The 26468-nt window shown below is 37.7% G+C and overlaps 2 protein-coding genes across 5 annotated transcripts in view; both read left to right on the plus strand.

Moving 5' to 3' along the window:
- Positions 1-26468, plus strand: part of LOC113061859 (neuronal acetylcholine receptor subunit alpha-5-like) — a 45701-nt gene that overhangs the window by 13683 nt on the left and 5550 nt on the right. Inside the window, exons 1-3 of one of the 4 annotated variants that reach the window (XM_026231329.1) lie at positions 18439-18570; positions 18666-18704; positions 18946-19053. The exons of 1 other annotated variant lie outside the window; for it this stretch is intronic. In XM_026231329.1, coding sequence (XP_026087114.1) covers positions 18981-19053 — 73 coding nt within the window. In that variant the 5' untranslated portion in view covers positions 18439-18570; positions 18666-18704; positions 18946-18980. Of the gene's footprint in view, positions 1-18423; positions 18571-18665; positions 18705-18945; positions 19054-26468 lie in introns of those variants that run through there. 2 more of the 4 variants (XM_026231328.1, XM_026231330.1) reach the window with 2 other exon arrangements.
- On the plus strand, positions 1721-3092 carry LOC113061320 (uncharacterized). Its single transcript, XM_026230338.1, has 4 exons — positions 1721-2002; positions 2101-2133; positions 2226-2525; positions 2722-3092. Exons 1-4 carry the CDS (start codon positions 1978-1980, stop codon positions 3090-3092), a joined length of 729 nt encoding a protein of 242 aa, XP_026086123.1. The 5' UTR covers positions 1721-1977.

Consider the following 26468-nt stretch of genomic DNA (forward strand, 5'->3'; position numbering starts at 1 on the left):
GTTCCAAGAATCTTCAATCGTTTTTGCATCAGCACCCAGTCCTGTTGCATATGCAAAAAACTATGCTTCGAAGACAAAGAGACGAATGAGATGTTCTTGCATATAAAGAACTGACTTACATATAAAGAGGTGAATCTCATTAAAGGGACACTGAGTAGGAATTACTCCCATCTAGTGGTGAAATTGTATTTTGCATTCAAACTAATTTTGCTCTCCAGCGCCTCGCTTTTTCAAATGCGCGTTGCATCTACGGTAGGCGATATGTACCAAAAAGCTTTGACGGGATGTCTTCTAATAGCACTTCGTCGAGTTTTCCTTCAGGTGAACAGGTGTATTATTTCAAACAAACTGCAACATGACCATAAACAAACGAATGTTACAGTATGAATTACTGACTGTGGAAAACATGAAATATTGTAATTAGTAGTTATGTCTTCTTTATTCGTTATATTTTCTGAATTATAAGCATTGTTAGATATAAAAAAAAATATTATAATATAGATTGTAACACTGACTTACCTGTCGAGAAGAAAACTGGCCACTTCAGCATCTCTTTTGAAATCTTTATCCAGCATTAGCTCTTTCCACCTAGAAAAAGCTTCCCCGACATTAACTCTTGTTTTCTGTAATCTACGGTCACGTTTCCTTTTACGTTCTATTTTTGACTGTTTTGGCGACTATGTTTTCTTCTCCTGTGGCGCGGCATATGTATGGTCCATAATAAGAATGCAATCCAGACTTTTAAACTTGCCGGTGCAGTTTCAAGCGCCTCTCACTGCTCTGCACCTGCGTTTCTGGCTCTGACCGAAAACGCGCTGTGGAAACGCGTTGGCTTAGTACTTTTTGTCCCTCTCTGCTATTATAGTTTTGCAAGATGGCGGAACTACATGGAAGCCTCCGTCGACCTACCCGTCCCATGTATATAAAGATAATACATTCTTCATTTACAAGGATTAGTTTAAACATTGGCATAGGTATTTGTACACCATTGAGGGCATATTTATGAATAAAAATATTGATTTTACATAATAAAATACCTAAAAAGTTACTTATTGTCCCTTTAAATCTATAAAGAACATTTCCAGGTTATATTTCACGCCAAACTTAAAGTTAAGTTTTTAACATTAAGATTATTTGTCCCCCTTGAGACATCCTATGTTTATGTGTCATGAACGTACACACAAACAGAGAGATCCAATTTGCAGTGTTTTATTTAGGAGAATCCAATAATCAGACAAAAGCTTGTGGGAAATGTAGTGCCTGCAGTGGGGTGACTATATGGGGAAGTGAGACCACTAGTGGACACCCAGGGATACACAGATCAGACATTGTGACACTATGTGACTTTCCTCTTTCAGAAAAATCCAATCAAATTATATTACAAATTATCCCTGCTCTTTCTGTAGGGGTAAGTGGGTGATTGTTGTCAACTGTTCAGAAGAAGTGAAATAAAGTGGACGTATCTGTAATAAAACGTCCCAATACTGCTTTGAGGGGTGAATAAAGGCCCCCTGTAGTAAGGTAAATATCCACATTTCAAATGTAATAAACTCTTTTTTTCTCAGTTCTGCTGACTGTGGGGAACCGTAGTTTAAATAAAAAGTAAATGTTTCAATTTCAGTTCACTTTACTGTTAAGGATTTAAATGACAGGCTTTTTTTCAGAAGGACATTAACTATTTTGAATTTTATGTTGAGGAATAATGATTATTCATCTGAAAAATCCATTGTGAGTGGTGAATATTGAATGTATGTAGTTCTATCTAAATGTTTTATATGTAAAATACTGTACATCTGTTAGCACTGTTTGACAATGTTTCCGCATTTAGAACACCTTCACAGCATGTTTATTACTGTACCTTAGTGAAAGCACTGCCTTATTCTATTCACTGCAGGGACCCTGTAATAGCATATAGGTCATAAGCTACGGGAAACTCAATTATTTTGTGCAGAGAAAGTGAATAAAATCTAAGCAGCCATGGTTGGCGTGCTTCTCTTTGCATGTAAGTACTGAAATTACTTAATCTATCATTAATGATCAATTAATGAAATCTCCACAAATGCTGGTGTGTTGGTTTAAAAAAAATATTATTGTTTTTAGATATCACAGTGAATCTATTCCTTAAATGTCAAGGTATGTTCCAATAATACACTTAATAAACAACTCATCTAATGTACTGTTGTATTTATCAGTATGAAAATGTCCCAAACTTCTTACCTTCTCAGGTCAAACGATTCATCAAGCTAAGATTTACAGTGAAAATTCAGAAGTTCCAGAAGGTGGAAGACTGGAGGTTACTTGCAGCACATTTGGCTTTACAGTAAAGGCAGTTTATTCATATCTGTGTAAAAATGGTAAAGCCATTCTTATGAAAAAAGGGACACCTCGACAAGACACCACCTTTAAAATAGAGAGAATAGAAATGAACGCTTCAGGCAACTACAGCTGTGTGTTTTCAGAAGAGCAGTTGGAAATAACCAAAGTGACAGGATATGGTCAAAATTACATCTTCATAAATGTGATCGGTAAGATACACAGCACTGTTTGCCTACATTTGTGAGTATGTTTGATAAAATATTGCATTACTTACAAATTGCCTTTAATAAGAGAGAAATGTTTGATACTGAAAATATTTGTATGTGTATGTGGGGTATTGATTTGTCCTGGAATATATTAAGGGATACACTACAACATTTATAAGTGCTCTTTTTCTCGCCACAGAATCTTTTATTTATACACAGATTACTTTACTTAAACCTGAGGTGCCAGTGGGAAGTGATGCTGAGTTTAACTGTTCGACATCCAAACCTTTACACAAAAACCTGTCCAAGAACATGATTTGGGCTTATCTCATCAAAAATGGAACACCTGTTGAAGTTAATATTTGGGACACAGAGAAGATGATGACAACATTGACCCTCAGAGATGTCAGGATTGAAGATGCTGGGACATACAGTTGTGTTGTATTCCTAAACATACTCCCTTACCATGGAATGAGACTTCATCAAAATATTACAGTCAATCTTGAGATTACTGGTAAGAATGGGAGGGGACAAACAAAAAAAAAATTACAATTTAGAGTTATAATTTAATCAGCTCAGTGGAAGTTGTAAAAATAGTAATTATTACAGAAATAATGTACTTTAAAAGAAAATACTTTATTGCAAACTGAATGTAATGTTTTCAGGCACTTAACAATGTTAATTGCAATTGCATGAAGATGTGTTTATAGTTTATATTAAATGCAGCTATTATATAAGCTGAAATTTAAAGTTGTTATAACCCACTTAATTAAGACTTAAGCGATGTGCAGTTTCATAATTCTGTTGTCTACAATATGGTTAAAGTGTGTTGCCGTCTGTACACTTGAAACGTGCATGTCATTTATTTACATATATTTGCAATTACACATTTGAAATGAAAAAGTTGTAATTTAGTGCATTTAAAATATATTAACTTCAAATGTAATAGTTAACAACACACATTAAAGTTAGTTTTACATCTTTATTTACATGTGCATTAGTATAATATTAAACACAACAAAGTAAGTGCATTAAAACATGACTAAAGATTTTTAAACAATGATTTAAAATGTACTTTAAAATAAAATATTTCATACATCCTAATCACAGTGCACACTTTTTAAGTGTTCTTAATTGTTAAAAGTGTTGTCTTGAACTTTAAAAAGGTATAGCCTTTTATTTCATACATATTATATTATCTGAAGATACCAATATAAATAAAGCATTATAGTTAACTACAGTACTAAACTATAAGAATTAAGTTAACTGTCAAAATGTTTTTTTTTTTTTTTTGTTGTGTTTTTTGACAGTGACATCTAATAGCATAACTGACAAAGTCATATTTGTCATAAGGTACTCTAGCATAGTTTTGCTCTTCAGTCTGTTGCTGGGAATCTCGGCACTGATCCGAAAACGAGGTACCACTTTCTCTAGATCTGCAAACACTGACACTCAATTTTGTTGAATTGTTCTGTTTAAATTCTAAAACTCATTTTCTTTCTGGTAGGATGCCTTAGAATCAACATTGAAAGGTCACTTTGAAAAATTACAAGAAATTAAAGTAAATTAGAAATGTAAATATATCAGATATTAGATTTAGAACAATTTTAATGCATTCTTAAATCAACAGATCTTCGAATAACGAGACAGAGCTCAGAGGAACAGAAATTTTCTACGAAGGTATTCATTTAATGGTTATTATTTCTTGTTGGATTATTCCTTATGGAAAACAGAAGGTTTGGGTATGCTGTCACTATACATAACAACTGAGCTCATGGATTTCTATTAACTCTATTAACTTGTTTATTAACTTTCATACATTGCAAAGTTAGCCTGATCTCATGAGAAAATCTGACAATTTTATATGTTAATGCTGTGTAATTATTGAAGCAATCTTACAGTATTGTAAAACACAGTAATATATATATACAGAAATTTAGTAATTTTGTGATGTGCAGTTACAGTGAATAACCTCATCTGCATAACACCAATGTCTTTTATTTTTACAGATGAATAGTATAATGACGTTGGAAGCATTACAGTATGATTAAATTATGCTGTTGCAACTTCGTAGTGTTATCTTTGCTTTTGCTATTTTACAACTGTTGCTTTTTGTGGCCTTTTTAAGTTTCTGTTTTAATCTCTTTGTAATCTGTTTATTGTCATTTTTTTATGAGACTGAATTACTGACTAATTGTTGATTATCACTTTAGTCACTGTGCACAATTTTTTTTTCATGTAAACATTGCTGTAAATTATCTTTCAAGACTGGACATTCATTACAACTCATTCATACCAAAATACATTATGAATATTGTTAATGTAACAAATTTTTCAATACAAACTGATGTTGTTGTTTTTTTTCTCTAAATCTGAAGTGTGTTATTGTTTTCACAAATGTACTGAAGAATATCTCACAATAAAATAATTGGAATTTAAAGATATTTCACCAGGTACAGATCATATTTCCATGTTTTTTTATGCAGTTTAAAAAATCTTTATTTGTCATACAAATTCTATTTTAAAGGTTGATAGTGCTGTGAAATGTACTAACTGTTAACATCACATAAATATTAAATTAAAGTCAATTTTAGGTCATTTAGTACAAACACATTAAAATAATAAAATACTAAATAACTTTTAACACTGCATATATTTGTTTTCAGAATCAGTAGATATTTAACTCCATGTAGTGTTTTTAGTTATATTTTTCGAGTAAATCATGTTTTCTTCCATTGAAATATATACATCTTATTTTGGAGTAAAGAAGTAACTCTAAATGTGTCTTACGTCCCTGAGGTATATTTTTAGCAATAGCCAAAAATAAATTGTATGGGTCAAAATTATTGATTTTTCTTTTATGGCAAAAATCATTAGGATATTAAGTAAATATCATGTTCTATGAAGATATTTTACAAATTCCCTACCGTAAATATGTCAAAAATAATTAATTTAATTTAGTATTTTTTGATTAGTAATATGCATTGCTGAGAATTCATTTGGACACATTTAAAGGCGATTTTCTCAGTATGTAGATCTTATTTAATTTTTGCACCCTCAGATTCCAGATTTTCAAATGGTTGTATATTGGCCAAATATTGTACATTTAGAAAAATTTCCACTTAAGTTTTGTGGTCACATATAAGCTTTTCATTGTGCTATGAACATAAATGTACACACAAGCTGATACACAAGATAGACTTAGAAAAGAACAAAGGACATCTATAACACAATTATGTAATATCCAAATTCTGATTTCACAACATTATTGTTCTTTTTCAAAAATATTATCTTTATAATCTTGAAAAATATCAACAAATGAGTATAATGCACTGTGAAAGGAAATCTGCTTATATTGTACAAATATTCAACTGATATGCAAAATCCAATTGATACTATCTTTTATATAATACTAACACTAAAATGTCTGTGTCTGTCTATTTTTACTACATAAAATAATATCAATGCAGTGCTTTGTAAACTAAGCATTCAGAGATATATCAACTGAGCAGAACACAACATCTTAACTGTAGGAAACTACTTTATGTACAACTGCTTCTGTCTGTCTTTGAAGAGGCTAATGTAGTTGTTCCCAACACTGCACATTTTGCATCTCTCCTTTGTCTGACACTCCCAGCTCATGTCTTGTAGTATCTACTAATGAGCTGATGATCTGAATCAGGTGTGTTTGATTAAGGTGACACAGAAAACATGCAGTGTTGGGGGGCCTCCAGGAACATGCTTGGGAACCACTGGGCTAATGCAATTATATTGAATGTTTTTTTTTTTTTTTTATGAATATTTTCACATAAGAATTACCTAAATTTCACTACTATAGTGTAGATGCACATTTCAGATTCATTGGGTTTCTTTTTAGATAAGTAGTATTTGCCTTAAACAGATTAAACTTTTCTAAAAACGTTTGCATAAAGACATCAAACTGAAATTGTAATAATAAATCAGAAAGAATGTTGGTGTGTAACACATTATTTGTTTTTCTTGGTTTACTTACATACTTGTTCACTGTGTGCTTACATAAATTATATATCACAGGGAGATGATGTCAGAGCTTTTTGCAGTAGATAATATGGAATATCTAAAAAACTGTCTTTACTTAGAAACAAGCAGAAACACAGATCAGAAAAATGCAACCAGTAAAACAGATAAAATATCTGTCATCAAACTAAACCAAACAGGAAGTATTTATACAGAAGGCAAATTAATGAACTAATGATATAATTATCAATGTATTAGGTGACTGAAATGACTGATAAATCATACTGAAAAACTAGAGCAAAGGAACAAACTGAAGGTCTATTATCATGACAGATGACTTTGTCTGTCCGATTAAAAAAGAAGAACCACTTCAGCAGTGTGTGTAAAATACACCTGATGGAAAATTTCAGTGGTGACGGCTTTGGTGTCTATGGGTATGACCTTTATGACACTCAGTACACATTTAATAAGCATGTTACAGATGGTCAGAAGAAACAAAATATGAATTGGCTTGTCAAACTGAAAAATAATACAATCAACAGACAAGCAAATATAATTTGGGCAGTATTACAGGTTTTGAACTAATATAGCCAAGAACATATGCAACACATGTATCACCACACACACACAAACACACACATGCACCTCACATCCTGTATTTAACCACCTTCTTATTATTCGTCTCACAAATGCCGCCTCACTAAAGGCGAAACTAGCAATAGAGCAAAGTTCTGCATCACATATCTTGTACTGCATTTATATATGTCTACATGTCTTCTCATATAATAGCTTTAACCACAGTCAGTTGCACAGTAGTGGAACTTTACACAATGACTTTCTGTAGCTCCAATCCTCTGAACTTGTGTGAAATGACAAAGAGCAAAATGCACAAATTTGCCTGCTTAGCAGGAGCAGCTCTGTTCGTGCTTTTAATTAGTTTCTATAAAACCTGATGCATTTTGTGTATACCTGGCTAAAATATGTCTTCAATCAAGATTCAAACTGAGAGAGTGGATCTTTGCCCCAATCATTTGCTTAAATAATTTAGAAATATGTGCGTACTGTATATTGAATACAGGAGAAGGTGTAAAGCAGAACCTTGTGTCACTCCAATCTTTATTGGTATTAAATTAGATAATTCATAATTTAAATAAACAAAATGGTAACATATTTCATAAATATGATTAATTTGTACGGAGGTGCATAATTGAGCAGACACATTTATTTCTAATATTTTAGACACAAACAGAATTTTTGAAATGAGTGGAATTTGCAAAATCATTTACATATAGTTTCCAAATTATTCTAAAGACACTAAAACCCATTCTCTGAACCAAATTCTCAATAGCCTAAACCAGTGGTCTCAAACTCAATTCCTGGAGGGCCACAGCTCTGCAGAGTTTAGCTCCAACCAGCTCCAAATCACACATGCTCAGAAGTTTCTAGTAATCCTGAAGACCTTGATTAGCTGGATCAGGTGTGTTTGATTAGGGTAGGAGAAAAACTGTGCAGAGCTGTGGCCCTCCAGGAATTGAGTTTCAGACCACTGGCCTAAACCAATGTTAAATAAATCACCCTGTACTTTTCAAACAAGTTCAGGTAGTTTAGACACTGTTTGCAGATCTCATGCACTCTTTTTGCAAAACTCTAAACATATTCTCACTCATTAAATGCAATTTACACTGTGATAAACTTGGGATGCAAAACCCTAAATGCAAAAAAGCAAAATGGTTCTCATAGTTTACATACAATAATTCAAAACTGTTTACACTAGTTTCTAAATATGTGAATGTACAAAATATAAGCCAATTCAAAGTGCACAGATGGCATGGGTGCATTCATCAATCTGAGAGGTACAGGATAGTTTCTATATGATGTGGAGGAAGAGGATGACAAGGAAGAGCAAGACCAAGAACAGTCATTTCAGATGAAATTAGAGCTACTGTGACTGAGACCATGTTTTGTGCATGGAATGACAGAGAACCGGACAAAGTTTTCAATCAAATTTGTGCAGATTCTCTGTGGCCACCATAATCAGTTGGAAAGTTCAAAAGAATAATGGAAGAAATCTTGTGTAGAATTACAAGTCTACCATGTTAGTGTGGAAAAACTGGCCCATGTTGACACAAACAAGGTTTTTTCCCCTGTTGCCTGCCTGCGATGTAGATGAAGTCCTCTGATACACACACACACACACACACACACACCGGTCCCATTACACCGTACACCTGTTAAATTGCTTGGTAACACCAATTGCTAATTGAGAAAATATTTAGTGAGCGGCAGTAGTGTGGACGATAATGCCTAGTTGATGTCAGAGGTCAGACCAAATTGGGCAGACTGGTTAGAGATGATAGCTAGGCAACAGTAACTCAAATAACAACTCGTTACAACTAAGGTATGCAGAATACTATCTCTGAACACACACCACATCGAACCCTGAAGCAGATGGGCTACAGCAGCAGAAGACCACACCGGGTACTTCTCCTGTCAGGTAAGAAAAGAAAACAGAGGCTACAATTTGCAAGGTTTGTCTTTATTTCTGCTGCTACATTCAGATGGTAGAGTCAGTTAGAGTCAATTTGGTGTTCTGCCTTGACTCAATGGTTCAGGCTGCTGTTGGTGGTTTAATGGTGTGGGGGATATTTTCTTGACACACTTTGTGCCCCTTAGTACCAACTGAGCATCATTTAAATGGAACAGACTACAAAAGTATTGTTGCTCACCATGTCAATAGCTTTATGACTTCAGTTTACCCATCTTCTGATGGGTACTTCCAGCAGGGTAATGCACCAAGCTCAAATCATCTCAGACTGTTTTCTTGAACATGACAATGAGTTCACTTTACTCAAATGGCCTTCACAGTCACCAGACCTCAATCCAATAGAGCACCTTTGGTATGTGGAGGAACAGAAGATTCACATAAATACTGTAGATCCACCACTGTACTGGATCACATCAACTCCACCATTGACAGTGTAACAACAGAAAAACAGATAACAACATACCCTAATCAGAAGCCATGGATGAACAAGGAGGTGCGACTTCTGCTGAAAGACCGCAACGCTGCCTTCAGGTCAGATGACGCTCAGGCCTACAGTAAATCCAGGGCTAACCTGAAAAGGGGCATCAAAAAGGCCAAGTACTGCTACAAGCTGAAGGTAGAGGAACACTTTTCCAACTCTGACCCCCGACGCATGTGGCAGGGCATCCAGATCATCAGTGACTACAAGTCAAGCAACTCCACACCAACAGTCACGGATGTCTCCTTCCTTAACGAGCTAAATGACTTTTATGCTCACTTCAACAGCGACAGCAAGGAGACGGCCACCAAAATCTCACCCTCAGCAGACCACCAACCCCTTAAACTCACCCCCTCAGATGTCCACACTGCACTGAGCCGGATCAACGCACGCAAGGCTGCTGGCCCGGATGGCATTCCTGGACGTGTGCTTAGGGCATGTGCAGAGCAGCTTGCAGGGGTCTTCACAGACATTTTCAACCTGTCCCTCACCCAAGCAACTGTGCCAACATGTTTTAAGTACACATACATTGTTCCAGTACCGAAACACTCCCCCCCAACGTGCCTGAATGACTATCGCCCCATAGCACTCACACCCATCATTATGAAGTGCTTCGAGCGACTGGTCCTAGCACACCTCAAAGACTGCCTCCCACCCACACTGGACCCACACCAATTTGCCTACCGCAGAAATAGGAGCACAGAGGATGCAGTATGCACAGTGCTGCACTCTGCACTCACACACTTGAACAATAACAACACGTATGTTAGGATGTTGTTTGTTGACTTCAGTTCAGCATTTAACACCGTCATTCCCTCCAAGCTGACCACAAAACTTGGAGACCTGGACATCAACACCTCCCTCTGCAACTGGATTATGGACTTTCTGACCAACAGGCCTCAGCATGTTCGGTCAGGTCACACCCACTCCACCACCATCACACTTAATACTGGCGTACCACAGGGCTGTGTGCTGAGCCCATTCCTCTACTCCCTTTACACCCACGACTGCAAGCCTGTGCATGGATCCAACTCCATCATTAAGTTTGCAGATGACACCACGGTGATTGGCCTCATCAGTGACAACGATGAGACTGCCTACAGGGAAGAGGTACAGCACCTGGCCACATGGTGCGCTGACAATAACCTGCTCCTTAACACCAATAAGACCAAGGAGCTCATTGTGGACTTCAGGAAGAAGAATGGAAGCACTCATGACCCCATCCACATTAACGGGCTGGCTGTAGAACGTGTTTCCAGCTTCAAGTTCCTGGGAACCACCATCTCGGAGGAACTGTCCTGGTCAAGAAGGCTCACCAGCGCCTTTTCTTCCTCAGGACACTGAAGAAGAACCAGCTGTCTTCATCCATCCTGGTGAACTTCTACCGGTGTGCGATCGAGAGCATCCTGACCAGTTGCATCACAGTCTGGTATGGAAACTGCTCAGTGGCTGACCGCAAGGCACTGCAGAGGGTGGTGAAAACTGCCCAACGCATCACAGGGACACCGCTTCCTGCTCTTGAGGACATCCAGAGGAAACGCTGTCTACGTCGAGCTCGCAGCATTCTCAAGGACTCCTCTCACCCTGACCACGAACTGTTTAACCTCCTCCCCTCCGGAAGGCGTTTCAGGAGCCTCCGGACAAGGACCACAAGATTCAGGAACAGCTTTTTCCCTAAAGCTGTCTCCTTGCTGAACTCTTCCCTCTGACACCCCTCAACAACCCCCACACCACACATAGACTCCTCCCCCTCTTCAACACTCTGATTTATTTATTTATTCACAACAAGCAAAAAACAGTAACTTGTTATTACTTGCACTACTGTCTGTTCATCCAGGAACACTGTATAATCCATTTGCACATTGTAATATTTTCTATGCACTTTACTGTCCATTGCAATACTGTAAATTATGTTCATAGTTCTGCCTATAGTGTACATACACTTTTACATAGCCATCTGTATAGTATGTTCATAGTACACCTATCTGTATATCGTGCTTATAGTATTTAATATCTGTAAATTATGTCCATAATACTTACCTGTATAGTTATTGTACATATTATAGACCTTTATTCTGTACTTACTGCTTATTGCACTTCTGGTTAGATGCTAACTGCATTTCGTTGCCTTGTACCTACATGTGCAGTGACAATAAAGTTGAATCTAATCTAATCTAATCTAATCTAAATGTGAAGCTGAAAAATCTGCAGCAACTGTGTGATGCTATCATGTCAACATGGACCAAAATTTCTGAAGAATGTATCCAACACCTTGCTGAATCTATGCCATGAAGAATTAAGGCAGTTATGAATGCAAAAGGGGGTCCAACCCAGTACAACCAAGGCGAACTTTATATGCACATCACACCTCTGTTTATCAATGTGGCTACTGGCTACCAATAGCTGCTCACATAAAATTCAAGGCCATTGATGTTTGCTTACAAAACCACCATGGGATCTGCACCCCTTTACCTAAATTAATTACTTCAGACTTACTATATGTGCCCTCTAGAAGCTTGCATTCTGCAAATGAATGTCACTTGATTGTGCCATCCCAAAGCAGCACAAAGTAACTTTTACAGACTTAATTAAATGTTTCCTCCTGTGGAATGATCTGCTCAACAAGCAACTGAGTCCTTAGCTATCTTCAAGAATCGGCTAAAAACATATCATCTTTATTTTGACCCTCTAACTTTAGCTCTCACTATTTTAATTATATTATTTAACAACAACAATAATAATAATAATGATATCTAACTTGCTTTCTAATCTTTTTGTATTCTATTTTCTTTTCATTTATTATACAATTAACAAAAGCAAAAAAACAAAACAAAAAAAAAACACTCGCTTGCTCTATTCTTTTTCTATTCTATCTGTTTTCTTTTTATATATTATATTTTTTAAAAGCCCTTGGTATGTGTACTCTGTTAAGCTAACTGAGACTTGTTATAGAACTTGTATATCATTGCTTTTTAGTTGATTTTGATTGCTTCCATTGTCCTCATTTGTGAGTCGCTTTGAATAAAAGCATCTGCTAAATGTATAAATGTAAATGTAAAGTGGGCAGTGAGTGATTTTATATATAATAATCATTATGTGCTCTAAAACTTCCTGGTATACAGCTGTGTTGACCTTGGACCTCAGAAAACACAGTGGACCAACACCAGCAGATGACATGGCACGACAAACCATCACTGACTGTGGAAGCTTTACACTGGACCTCAAGAAACGTGGATTGTGTGCCTCTCCTCTCTTCCTCCAGACTCTGGGACCCTGATTTCCAAAGGAAATGCAACATGTACTTTCATCAGAGCACATAAGTTTGGACTACGAAACTCTTTCTTTTCTAGCATTTTAAATACAGTTGCTCCTTTACACTTAAGGAAGGTTAAGGAAACCAGTATGACACCATGGTATAATGAGCATACTCGCACCCTAAAGAGAGCAGCCCGAAAAATAGAGTGCAGCTGGAGGAAAACAAAACTAGAGGTATTTCGTATTGCTTGGCGGGAAAGTAACCTATCCTACAGAAAAGCATTAAAAACGGCTAGATCTGATTACTTTTCTTCTCTTTTAGAAGAAAACAAACATAACCCCAGGTATGTATTCAATACAGTGGCTAAATTAACAAAAAATAATTAATAAAAAATAAATAAAAGTGTTGACATTTCCCAACATCACAGAAGTAATGACTTTATGAACTTCTTTAGTTCTAAAATCGATACTATTAGAGATAAAATTGTAACCATTCAGCCGTCAGTTACATTATCGCATCAGACAGTGCACTATAGACCCCCTGAGGAACAGTTCCACTCATTCTCTACTATAGGGGAGGAAGAATTGTATAAACTTGTTAAATCATCTAAACCAACAACATGTACTGTATGGTAGACCCTTTACCATCTAAGCTCCTAAAAGAGGTGCTTCCAGAAGTCATAGATCCTCTTCTGACTATTATTAATTCCTCATTGTCATTAGTATATGTCCCCAAAACCTTCAAACTGGCTGTTATTAAGCATCTCATCAAAAAACCACAACTTGACCCCAAAGAACTAGTTAATTATAGACTAATCTCGAATCTCCCTTTTCTCTCCAAGATTATATTCCTTCTTAGAGAAAAATGGTATATGTGAGGATTTCCAGTCAGGATTTAGACCGTATCATAATACTGAGACTGCTCTCCTTAGAGTTACAAATGACCTGCTCTTATCATCTGATCGAGGTTGTATTTCTCTATTAGTCTTATTGGATCTTAGTGCTGCGTTTGACCACAACATTCTTTTGCATAGACTTGAACACTTTTATGGCATTAATGGAAGTGCATTAGTATGGTTTAAATCAGGGGTGCCCAACCCTGCTCCTGGTGATCGACTGTCCTGCAGAGTTTAGCTCCAATCCTAATCAAACACACCTGAAGCAACTTATTAAGGTCTTCAGGCTCACTTAAAAATTAAAGGCAAGTGTGTTTGATTAGTGTTGGAGCCAAACTTTGCAGGACAGTCGATCGCCAGGAGCAGGGTTGGGCACCCCTGGTTTAAATCATACTTATATGACCGCCATCAGTTCGTAGCAGTGAATGAAGATGTATCATATCGATCACAAGTCGATATGATCTTATCATCTGATCGTGGGCGTATATCTCTATTAGTTTTATTGGATCTTATTGCTGCGTTTGACACAATTGACCACAACAATCTTTTGCATAGACTTGAACACTTTGTTGGCATCAATGGAAGTGCATTAGCATGGTTTAAATCGTACTTATATGACCGCCATCAGTTCGTAGCAGTGAATGAAGATGTATCATATCAATCCCAAGTGCAGTATGGAGTACATCAAGGCTCAGTACTAGGGCCGCTACTCTTCACGCTTTATATGTTACCCTTGGGAGATATCATCAGGAAACATGGTATTAGCTTTCACTGTTATGCTGATGATACTCAGCTCTATATTTCTTTGCGGCCCGGTGAAACACACCAATTTGAAAAACTATTGGAATGCATAGTCGATATAAAAAACTGGATGATGATCAATTTCTTACTGCTAAATTCTGAAAAAACTGAGTTGTTAATTATAGGACATAAAAACTCTGCTTGTAATAACCTAGAACACTGTCTAAGACTTGATGGTTTCTCTGTCAATTCTTCGTCATCAGTTAGGAACCTAGGTGTGTAATTTGATTGCAATCTTGCAAGATTTTAAAATATTGCTTATTACTTATAAAGCCCTGAATGGTTTTGCACCTCAGTATTTGACTGAGCACTTTTTACATTATAATCCTCTACGTACGCTATGTTCTCAAAACTCAGGCAATTTGATAATACCTAGAATATCAAAATCAACTGCGGGTGGCAGATCCTTTTCCTATTTGGCGCCTAAACTCTGGAATAACCTACCTAACATTGTTCGGGAGGCAGACACACTCTTGCAGTTTAAATCTAGATTAAAGACCCATCTCTTTAACCTGGCTTACACATAACATACTAATATGCTTTTAATATCCAAATCCGTCAAAGGATTTTTAGGCTGCATTAATTAGGTAAACTGGAACTGGAAACACTTCCCATAACACTCTATGTACTTGCTACATTATTAGAAGAATGGCATCTACGCTAATATTTGTCTGTTTCTCTCTTATTACGAGGTCACCGTAGCCATCAGATCCAGTCTGTATCCAGATCAGATGGTGGATCAGCACATGAAAAGGACCTCTACTGCCCTGAAAGACAGCCGAGACCAGGACAACTAGAGCCCCAGATACAGATCGCCTGTAAAGATCTTGTCTTAGAGGACCACCAGGACAAGACCACAGGAAAAAGATGATTCTTCTGCACAATCTGACTTTGCTGCAGCCTGGAATTTAACTACTGGTTTTGTCTGGTCAGAGGAGAACTGGCCCCCCAACTGAGCCTGGTTTTCCCAAGGTTTTTTTCTCCATTCTGTCACCGATGGAGTTTCGGTTCTTTGCCTCTGGCTTGCTTAGTTGGGATCACTTCATCTACAGAGATATCATTGACTTGATGCAAATAAATGCACAAGCACTATTTAACTGAACAGAGATGACATCGCTGAATTCAATGATGAACTGCCTTTAACTATCATTTTGCATTATTGAAACACTGTTTTCCTAATGAATGTTGTTCATTTGCTTTGAAACAATGTATTTTGTTTAAAGCGCTATATAAATAAAAGTGACTTGACTTGACAAGTGCAGTATGGAGTACCTCTTTAGAGAGGTCCCTTTGAGCCACTGGATTCAGTGGAGCTCAAGTTCCTGTCTCTTAAGACAACACTCCTGATCGCGCTCACCTCCTTCAAGAGGGTCAGGGACCTCCAAGCATTTTTGGTAAGTTAAGAGTGCCTTGTGTTTGGGCCGGCCTACTCTCACATTGTCCTGAGACCCCAGCCTGGATATGTGTCTCCCTTTCGAGACCAGGTGGTGAACCTGCAAGCACTGCCCCTGGAGGAGGCAGATCCAGCCTTGACATTGCTGTGCTGTGGCTCACTGGATAGTGGATGCCATCGCCTTGGCGTACCATTTCCAAAGCAAAGTCATGCCACCTGGGGGTGAGGGCTCATTCCACACAGTTTGGCCTCCTCCTATGCCTTGGCGTACCATTTTCGAGCATCCTCCAGCACCCTCAGCAGTCAGACTTTGCAGAACAGCCTGTCGCCAGGCCCAGTACCGGTGTTAGCACGCCTGGAGTCCCGGTCAGCCCCTGTACTGGGCAAGGTGTCCATATGGCTTGATTCCCTATGGGGTAATCCCATATGTGTAAGTTTTGAAGCAATCTTTCACTGAAGGTTGGAATCCTTTCCAAAAACTTTTTGTGGTTGGAACAGCAGCATGGCCTTCTCCATCAGTGATGTACTCACCCTTTTGGTCCCCTTGGGTACCAAGGTAATTTAATTTGCGAATGAACTTTTGTGGCACCGCGGCTTGTCACAATTGTAGCACCACAGGGTTGTGAGGGTGTTCATAGGATGCCAAATGTCGTTCGACATAACTCGTAGTGACAGGCAGATAGGCAATATCTTGGTTACATATGTAACCCTCAATCCCTAATGGAGGGAACGGAGATGTTATGTCCCCATGCCACAACCTTGAACCATTCATTATTGCCGGGACACATTCTCGGCTGCTCAGCATGAAATCTGAATGAGTGGATGTACCTGTCACCTATTTATACTCAGGGCACAGGGAGTGGCTCTGTTAGCCAATTTTCATTGGGGTTTTCTCTTAAACTCAGAGATGATTGGCCTCCCAAGTGAGACCCCATATGTTGTTCGACATAATGTCTCTGTTCCCTCCATCAGGGAATGAGGGTTAAGTACATAACCGAGACGTTTTGTTGAAGCACATTGTCTGTAAGGCAGCTCTCAGTGCATGCTTTGAATGAGACTCCCCCAAGGCGGCGGTGTCCACTCAGAAGGCACCAGAGGTGGCGGTGTCTACTTGCAACTCCCCTGAGGTGGTGGTGTCTGCTCTCAGTTCCCCCGATGTGGGGAAGTTCCCCCCATGACAAAAATAAAAATAATTATTTCCGCATAAAAAGTATTCTCATAGATTCATAAAATTAGGGTTGAACCAGTTTTGTCATATGGACTTTTTAAACAATGTCCTTATTATGTCCTTAACATGTCTTATTTTGTGTCCTGAAGATGAATGAAGGTCTTATGGGTTTGGAATGACATGCGGGTGAGTGAATTTTCATTTATGGGTGAATTATTCCTTTAAAAATTAGTTGGTATGGGATTACCATACAAAACATGTTACAATTGTTTTTCTGATAATTTAGATTTCCTTTGTTTATTAGTATTAGTAGTTTTTTGTTAAACATTTAATATTTATATTCAACCAAAGTTAAATTTCAGAATATAAAGTTCTGCCAAATGTGTCACTGTCACGCTGACATGCATTACATTTTTACTTGATTGAATACATCTACGAAAGTTACTCCTTGCAATATTAAGCATTAAATTAATGATTAAACAAATAATAATGATAAATTTAAGACCATAAATCCTGTATAATTTTTGATGTGCAATATACTGTATATGCATTATGTAGAATTGATATGATATCATATGATTTGATTTGCAAAAGTCTAAGATCTCTAAATGATCAACATAATCAAAATTTTGCTTAAACTTGTTGTATACAGTCAGCTACATTTTGTCTTATTGGTACAGCAGATACTTTTCTAGCAAGTAAAAACCCTTTTACTATACTAAACATTTCCACATTCAGGTCGTGGTACACCTATCCCTTTGCTGTGAAATCTTTAATGATTTTTATAAATTAAACATAAAGGCAAATTTTTATATTGTTAGTAATATTTGAAGATGAACACTTACCTGACTGAGTCAAATAACATTTTCTTGATTATCCATACATAATTTCTAATGTTTTTAAAAACATAGATTTTCCTGAGACTAATATTTCATATGTCAGGCATTACACAGTTAATGCATTTTTAATTTTTTAACAGTCGATGTGGACATTTCACAGCCTAAGTGATGTTGATGGAAAAGCAATATTTTATTTTGATTAAAGAGTCATATTTAAAATATGACCAGTAAGAAATTAAGATGATGAATGTAATTCATTGTTATAAAATATATCAGCTCAGTCTTAGTCTCTCCATCCACCAAAGCGACATTAGCCTAAAAATGTCTGAATACCTCTAGTGTACTCTCACTAACATGTGTGCATGTTTTGAACAGGAGGGTAGACTTTACCAGATAATGGAGGATCCATGGTTGTGACTAGCTGTTTTTTCTTTTCTTTTTTCTGTGTGGGAAAATGCAGGGGGGTGGGCTTGCCTTTCTGGAGGAGGAGGAGCAGGAGACGGTGACAGTGTGTGTGTGTGTGTGTGTGTGTGTGTGTGTGTGTTAGAGAGAGAGAGAGAGAGAGAGAGAGAGAGAGAGAGCAAGCATCCACACGCAAGCTAGTTGGCATGGACGAACGGCAGGCAAATGGAAAATAAAAATTCTAAATTTTCTGCTTTCTTCCAGTCCACAATCAGGTAAGGAAAAGAAAATGACGAAGGAAAAAATGGTGATAAATAGAAAGGGGTCCAATGGTTGTTTGCAGACTGATTAATGTGTGTAATCTTAACAGAGAGGAGGATAGATACACGCTTTGTGTGCTTGTGTAAAGGTCAGTTCACATACATGATGCAGGACATGGTGAAATTCCTATAGATTACCACATAACATAGCATGAATAGATATATTTATGGTCATCTGCACATATCTGAAAGATGCGAAAGATTCAGCATGCAGGTCTTCACTGCATATCACATGCATGCTTAATTGCTAGCAAGCTTGTGAGTCTTTAATAACAGCTCAGATTGTATTTGTGTGTAATAAAGTGCATGCATGTTTATGGCTGCTTCCAGGTGTTTTCTGTGGCTTTGCTGCTCCTGACGGTACCATGGTAACAGCTCAAAGTGCTGTCAGATCTCTCCTCCAGCTAGTGTGCTGTGCTGTCCTCTGCTCCTCTATAGGTGAGTACCTCTGACCTTGGCTCAATGCCTAATCTAACATATGTGCCTGAAATCTTACAAAACCTGTTAAGGACATGCACATGTCATAATTCAATGTAAAATTAAAAGAAAGTAATTATAATTTATATACATAGATAATTTCTATAATTATTTTAGGACCTTTTAAAAATACCTGTAATAAAAAAAGGTTTAAAAAGTGCTGAATTTGGAAAGTCAATGATCACTAAAATTGTTTTGTTACCGCCATTCTTCAAAATATACATACAGTATTTTTTTTGCCAAATTTTAGACAATCAGCAGGTTGCACCATTATTCATTAAAAAACATACTTCCTTTATTATGCCACTTATTACATGGCTACTCACCAAGTAAATAAATATGTGGATGTGAAATTATACAGTACTTTCCTAAAAAGAAAGAAAGAAAGAAAGAATGAAAGAAAGAAAATATTCTAATACAATGTAGTAGACACTGCTACTATATTACACAAAAATTAAAAGTAAAACAAGGGAGTTCTTGCAACTGATGAATCCAAATCAAGTATTCCATAGTGCCATGTAATAATATAATATAATATAATATAATATAATATAATATAATTAGTGATGTGAATAGTTAAAAATATAATGAATTAATCATATTTTTTTGATTATTAATCGCGATTAAATGTGATTGATTCCACTAAACATTACAATTTTTGAAAATACTTTTACATTGCAATAATTCACATTGCACACAAAAACTTCTAATTAAAGGGGGGGTGAAATGCTATTTCATGCATACTGAGTTTTTTACACTGTTAAATAGTTGGATTTCCATGCTAAACATGGACAAAGTTTCAAAAATTAAGTTGTACGTTTGAAGGAGTATTTCTGTTCCAAAAATACTTCTTCCGGTTTGTCACAAGTTTCGGAAAGTTTTTTTCGAGTATGGCTCTGTGTGACGTTAGATGGAGCGGAATTTCCTTACATGGGTCCTGAGGGCACGTCTGCCGGAAGAGCGCACGCTCCCGTATAGCACAGCACTGAGAGCACAACAGACTTCACTGATCAGAGCGAGAGCGTCGCGAAATGTCACAAAAGGAGTGTGTTTTTGGTTGCCAGGGCAAGACAACCCTGCACAGATTACCAAAAGAGAAACAGCATTAAGGGACCAGTGGATGGAGTTTATTTTTACAGAGCATTAACGGAGCTGTGCAAGTGTTTGTGTTTGTTCCCTGCATTTCGAAGATGCTTATTTTACAAAGGTCCGGACTTGCACATCGTTTATTTCTTAAGGACAATGCAGTCCCAACGAAAAAGGGTCACGATCGTGTGTTGGAACCGCATGCGGTGAGTAAAACTGCTTCAAATATCTCTGTGTTATTAACTTAGCTATCAGCGTGTAAGCACATCAAGTAAACAACATGCGATGTTGTCATCAATCTGCACGAGTAAAACTGTTTCAAATATCTCTGTGTTGTTAACTTAGCTATCGGCGCGTAAGAACATCAAGTAAACAACATGCGATGTTGTCATCAAACTGCACTTTCCACATGTACAGCTTAAAAAAAGAAAAGTGGAACTTAGTCATTTTCCAAAACCGCTAAGCAAATATATACAGTTTCAGTACATACCACATAGAGACGTTGTTGCTGATGCTGCTCTTGTCAAATTTCAGCCTCTGGATCTGCTTCTGGATCATAAATATACGCTGAATCTGACTGTTAGCCATGGATTGTTTTGGTTGGTTTTGTCCTCACGGTGTCACAGCTTCCAAACTCTCTACGCTAAAGCCTACTGGCGCTCGTGATTCTTTAGCTCCGCCCACACGTCATGCCTCCAGCCGGTCGTGTTTTTCCGGGAAAAATCGGTACAGACTATCTTTCTCTTATGAATATAATAAAACTAAAGACTTTTTGGAGTTATGAAGGAGGCAGTACTACTCTATAGGTACTCAAGATTAACAGGATATTGAGTGAAAACGAGCATTTCACCCCCCCTTTAATGAATTAATAAATACTTAAAGCTACAAAGTAAATGATTTGATTGATCACGATGTGGATCTGACACACATCTTTAAGGCTATGTTCACAAACAGCCAGAGCTTTCCCTATCTGATCTTTTTTTACCCCTAATCTCAAGAAATATCTACGGTGCCTGGGAGAAGACATGGTCGGTTCACTTAGTTTTGTTGTGGCCACGACATAACTTGTGGGAACATCATATTAATTCGTGGGAACGTTATTATGTACTGGCCACGAGATCATTTTGTCAGGGTATCGACATCCATTTCTCGTGGCCACGACTTCTTATTTTGAAGGAACAACATGTATACAAGAATTTATGACGTGCCAGTGGCGGCGCTAGGGAGGTGCTTGATGGAGTCACATCAGAAATTGCTTAACCCTGGCACAAAATGTAGTTTAATTTGTCAATGAAAACACAACATGCTTATTTATCATTTATCTGACAATTATGCCAATAAAGTTTGAGGTGATGTGATGATAAATGAGCGCGTTGTGTTTTAATTTACAAATGAAACTACGTGAATGATTAATTTCTCAACAAAGCTCTGTTGTATTTATAATTATGGTCTATTAATAAGCTGAAATAAAAATGAAATATATGTTAAATTTAAAATGCAAAAATTGCAGTCAGCATAAACAAAGCTTGATTTGAATGTCGAGAATTGTACTGTAGACTATTATTTACAAAAGTATCCAGAACATTAAGTAAAGAGACCGAAATGAAGCAAAAAAAAAAGAAAAAAGAAAAAAAAAGAACATAAACTAATATAAAAACAATAGAAATAATCTATTAATAATAAGAATGATAATATACAAATATTACAGGGAAAAGACAATCAGTTAATTCAAAATAAAATATTAATGAATACATCTCTGATAATCCCAGGTTGCTATGGTCACGCAGGTTTGTTTATGTTTTAAACTCATAGCCACGAGAAAAACATGTTGTTTCTTCAACATAAGAAGTCATGGCCATGAGAAATGCATGTCGTTCCCTCAACATAGCATCTCAAGGCCACGACATATGGATGTTGTTACCTCGACAAAATGACCACGTGACCACGTGACCATGTTAACTCATGCCAAAAATTATGTTCCCACGAGTTGATATGACATTCCTACAAATAAATCTCATGGCCACGACATATTATCACATTCCCACGAGTTATGTTGTGGTCAAAACTAAATGAACTGACCATGTCCTCTCCCATGCACCATATATCTACGTCCACACGAAACCAACACAAAGTGATGTAGTATACATGCCAGACCAGTATGTGGCGTTATAATTCTGCCACACAGATACACAAAAAATGGAGAAGAAGGCTTGGACTTTATATACAAATGAGCATGAAACAATACATTTATTAATCTGTGTTAATGTTAGTTGATAAAAAGACAATTGTTCAGTGTTTGTTCATGTTTTTGTTGCTGTTATGTGACATAGTGGTGTCTGACAAGGGGCAAGACATGGGCTGATGATCATTTCAGAAAATATACAGATTCGCTGTCCACATGAAAATGCAAGGGTGGTGTTTTCAGATTTATCCACTCAGGGACCCAGTTTCAAAAGAATATCAGTTTCACTAACCCAAATGTCGGATCCGGATGCCTGGAAGCTGACATGGCCGGCTCACTCAGTTTTGTCATGGCCATGACATAATAACTTGTGGGAACGAGATAATAATGTGGGAAGTCAATAATGTGGGAAGTCGTGGTCTAGTGGTTAGAGAGTCTTACTCCTAACTAGGGGTGTCACGATTCTCCAAATCCTCGATTCGATTGCATTTTCGATTCTAAGGTCACGGTTCGATTCGATTCTCGATTTTTACATTGAGACAGTCATGAAGCTCTGTGTTGCTCTGGATGTCCAGCAATCTGTAGTCAAGGCAACTAAATGTGCGCTGCTCAGACCTTCAATAACTTTCTCTTTTACATTATTGTACATGGAGGGAATCACCGTAGCTGTGAGATGCGTTCTACTTGGGATTTCGTAGTGTGGCTCTAGCACGCTAATTAAATGCCTAAAACCGGTGTTTTCCACCACCGAATAAGGTTGCATGTCCGGCTATGAATACTCCTACCGCACGCGTAATTGCATTTACACGAGTTGAGTTGCTTGGAAGTTTAATTCCAAATGAAGACGGAAGAGTAGTTTGTGTAGTTGTTGGTTTAACAGATAAATCTATGTTTTTGTGGTGCATGCGGAGATGCCCTGCCATGTTAGTCGTGCTGCCAGTGAGAAAATATGGTACACGCAAATAGCACAGCTTGCAAACTGTTGTTTTTTTTTTGTCGACAACGTAAACGTTGTCAACATAACTCACTGGAAATCCAAAATACTTACACACCAGCGATTTCAGTGAAAGAGGAGGGGATTTGAGTTCTGTCGATGGGTCTCCTGCATCTGCAGTTGCCATGCTATCTTTTGAGTGGCTGTTAGAGGAGGTTGACTCGCAGCACTTCAACACGTGTTTTTTTCCGCTTGGCAAGTAACCAGACACAACATGGGGGAGTGGCAGCATCGACGATTCCATTTTTTAATTCGAAGTTTGAGACTGTGACTTAATTTCGATCGATTTCGATTTAAAATTGAAATCGTGACACCCCTACTCCTAACCCTAGGGTTGTCGTTTCGAGTCTTGGGCTGGCAATACCATGACTGAAGTGCCCTTAAGCAAGGCTCCAAACCCCAACTGCTCCCTGGTATTGCAGCATAAATGCTGCCCACTGCTCTGGGTGTATGTTCACGGTGTCTGTGTTCACTGCTGTGTGAGTGCATTTTGGATGAGTTAAATGCAGAGCATTGATTGATCATCTCAAGGAAGACCGCCTGACCAAGATGGTCAGTATGCAACAGCAAGGCGCCTGGACTAGGTGGGAAAATGCAGAGGAGTGCAAGATTACCTGGGCAGAATTGTGGAGCTCTGAACCACTGCGCATCAAGTTCCTCATCGGTTCGGTGTACGTTCTTCTACCTAGCCCATCCAACCTGCACCACTGGGGCTTTGTAGACTCACCAGCATGCCAGCTGTGCCAGAGAAGTGGCACACTGGAGCATATCCTGAGCTGCTGTCCAAAGGCATTGGGGAATGGGCGGTATCGCTGGCGACATGACCAAGTCCTCAGGGCTTTGGCATATACAATTACTACAGCAATCCAAAGCAGTAAGTGTCAGCATCCTTCCAAGCAAACCATCTCATTTGTCAGAGCTGGGGAGAAGGCATATCAGCAGCCACGTTCCACAGTGGGGCTCCTCGCAAATGCAAGAGACCTGCATCTTGAAGTGGACCTGGGAAAGCAGCACAAGTTCCTGAATCACATCACGGTCACCTCACTCCACCCAGACATGGTAAAAATATCGTCGACTAAGCAGTTGGTTATTGTGGAGCTAACAGTACCCTGGGATGACGGACTGGAGGAGGCAAATGAGCGCAAGAGAGCCAAGTACACGGAGCTGGTGGGAGACTGCAGGAGTGACGGCTCGAAGGCATGGAGTGTGCCAGTGGTGGTCAGATGCCGGAGCTTCGCTGGACAATCTTTGCTCCGAACACTCAAAATCCTTGGAGATGAAGGACAACTGTGCAGGCGAGACATAAAGAACATCTCTGAGGCTGCTGAAAAAGCCTCACGATGGCTGTGGATCCAGAGGGGAGATCAATGGAGTAGCATGCCACTTGAACACAGGCCGGGGACTGATCAACCATTGCAGGGTTGCCCAGGAGAGGGTGTCTGTTGATTATAGACCTGAAACACCTGTTGACCCCGGGTTCATCACTGATGATGTGTCCAAGTAGCACCTAAAGGTGTATGTTAGAACTGTACTGATTATGGTTGTCTATGAAATGACCAGTCAAAAAAACATCAAGATTTATTAGCAAAGAGACAGAGCTTTGGGACGTAGATAAAATTGCAAAATCCAATCAATATCTAAACACGGTGCTGAAAAATAGTCACAGAATGCAATCAATATATGCTATTTGGGTCATTCAATACTTATAGGATAATTGAAGTACCAGTGGCTAACAATGTGAATTTAGACAGAAATTAGAAAAATTACATTTTTTTTTTTATGGCTTCTGGGTCAAATCATCAGTCTCAGTGAGGCTAGGTGACTTATTTTGTCTAATATTACATCCAGCTTCAGATGTCCAAAAAATGGAATTATACAGTAGAATATTTTTAGATGCGGTTTAGAGACAAAACAGGTTTGCTTGAGTTGTAAAAATGCATACAGTATATACACACATATTTATTCAATTCACATATTTTTACAAAATATTTGAAAAAATAAATCAATAAAGAAATGTAGGTCTGCAGTGTGCATGCATATAGAATATAATTTTTTTTAGCAATGTTCTTACATCAGTCTCTTTTGAAATCAGTTGTGCTTCTATCAATTATAGATTTAACTGCATATATAAAGCATTCTAAATCAGTCGCCTCTTCATTAAATGCAAAAGCATATGTAGGTAGCAGACAGCGAACTGGGTTTGGGAACAGAGCTATAGTGTATGACATTTCAAATTAAAGAAAATCCCTCCCACCAGTGATGGTAACACTACCCAGATGACTTTTAATCCAATTTAAAACTCAGAGATTCATAAATCTCCATTCATAACTCTGCCTGCCCCCACAGAAATGAACATGTGTTCAGCTAATCATGTTGTGTTTCCCTTAGTGACTGTAGAGACTCAGAGAGGAAAATGTGATCACACATGATGTTAGCATGATAGCAACAGCTGATGGAGATCCAAACGAGCTTTATTAGAGTTGATCGAGTTTATGCTGCACATTACAAACAGAAGTAATTTTTTTATGGCAGCTTTGAAAGGCTCAAACTCTGATATTCAGTGATATTCCATCATTCCAGTAAGAATTAATTATGTTGTTTTGAATTTTGTCAATGGCAAAATAAAATCTAGTTATCAGTATAAATATATAGCACTTTATACAATACAGATTGTTTAAAGACATCTTTAGAGTAATAAACAAGAAATTAACAGAAGCCATAATGCAAACTTCTTCAAACTGTCAGATAAATTCAATTTCTGCTGTAAAACAGTTCTAAATAGCCAATGGTTCATGACAGTTCCATTAAATAACTGTGTGAAGTTAATCAATTATGAAACAATTGAAATTCAGCTATAAGAAGCTCTATAGAATGCAATAGTGTTGTTACTGAGGTCAAGTCAGTTCATTGTTGATTCAGTTCAGTTCAATAACAGTGTTGATGCTGCAAAATTCAATAATCATTAAACAAATTAGATTCAGAAGCAGATTTATCAAACTCAGTTCAAGTTTTGTTATCCACTAATACTGTCAGTGCAATCAAATCGATAATCTTATATATTATGTGCCAGATTTACCAGACAACAAGGCAAATTTGAATGAGACTCTATATCCA

This window comes from Carassius auratus, chromosome 43 (genome assembly GCF_003368295.1).
Source record: "Carassius auratus strain Wakin chromosome 43, ASM336829v1, whole genome shotgun sequence".
Classification (NCBI taxonomy): domain Eukaryota; kingdom Metazoa; phylum Chordata; class Actinopteri; order Cypriniformes; family Cyprinidae; genus Carassius; species Carassius auratus.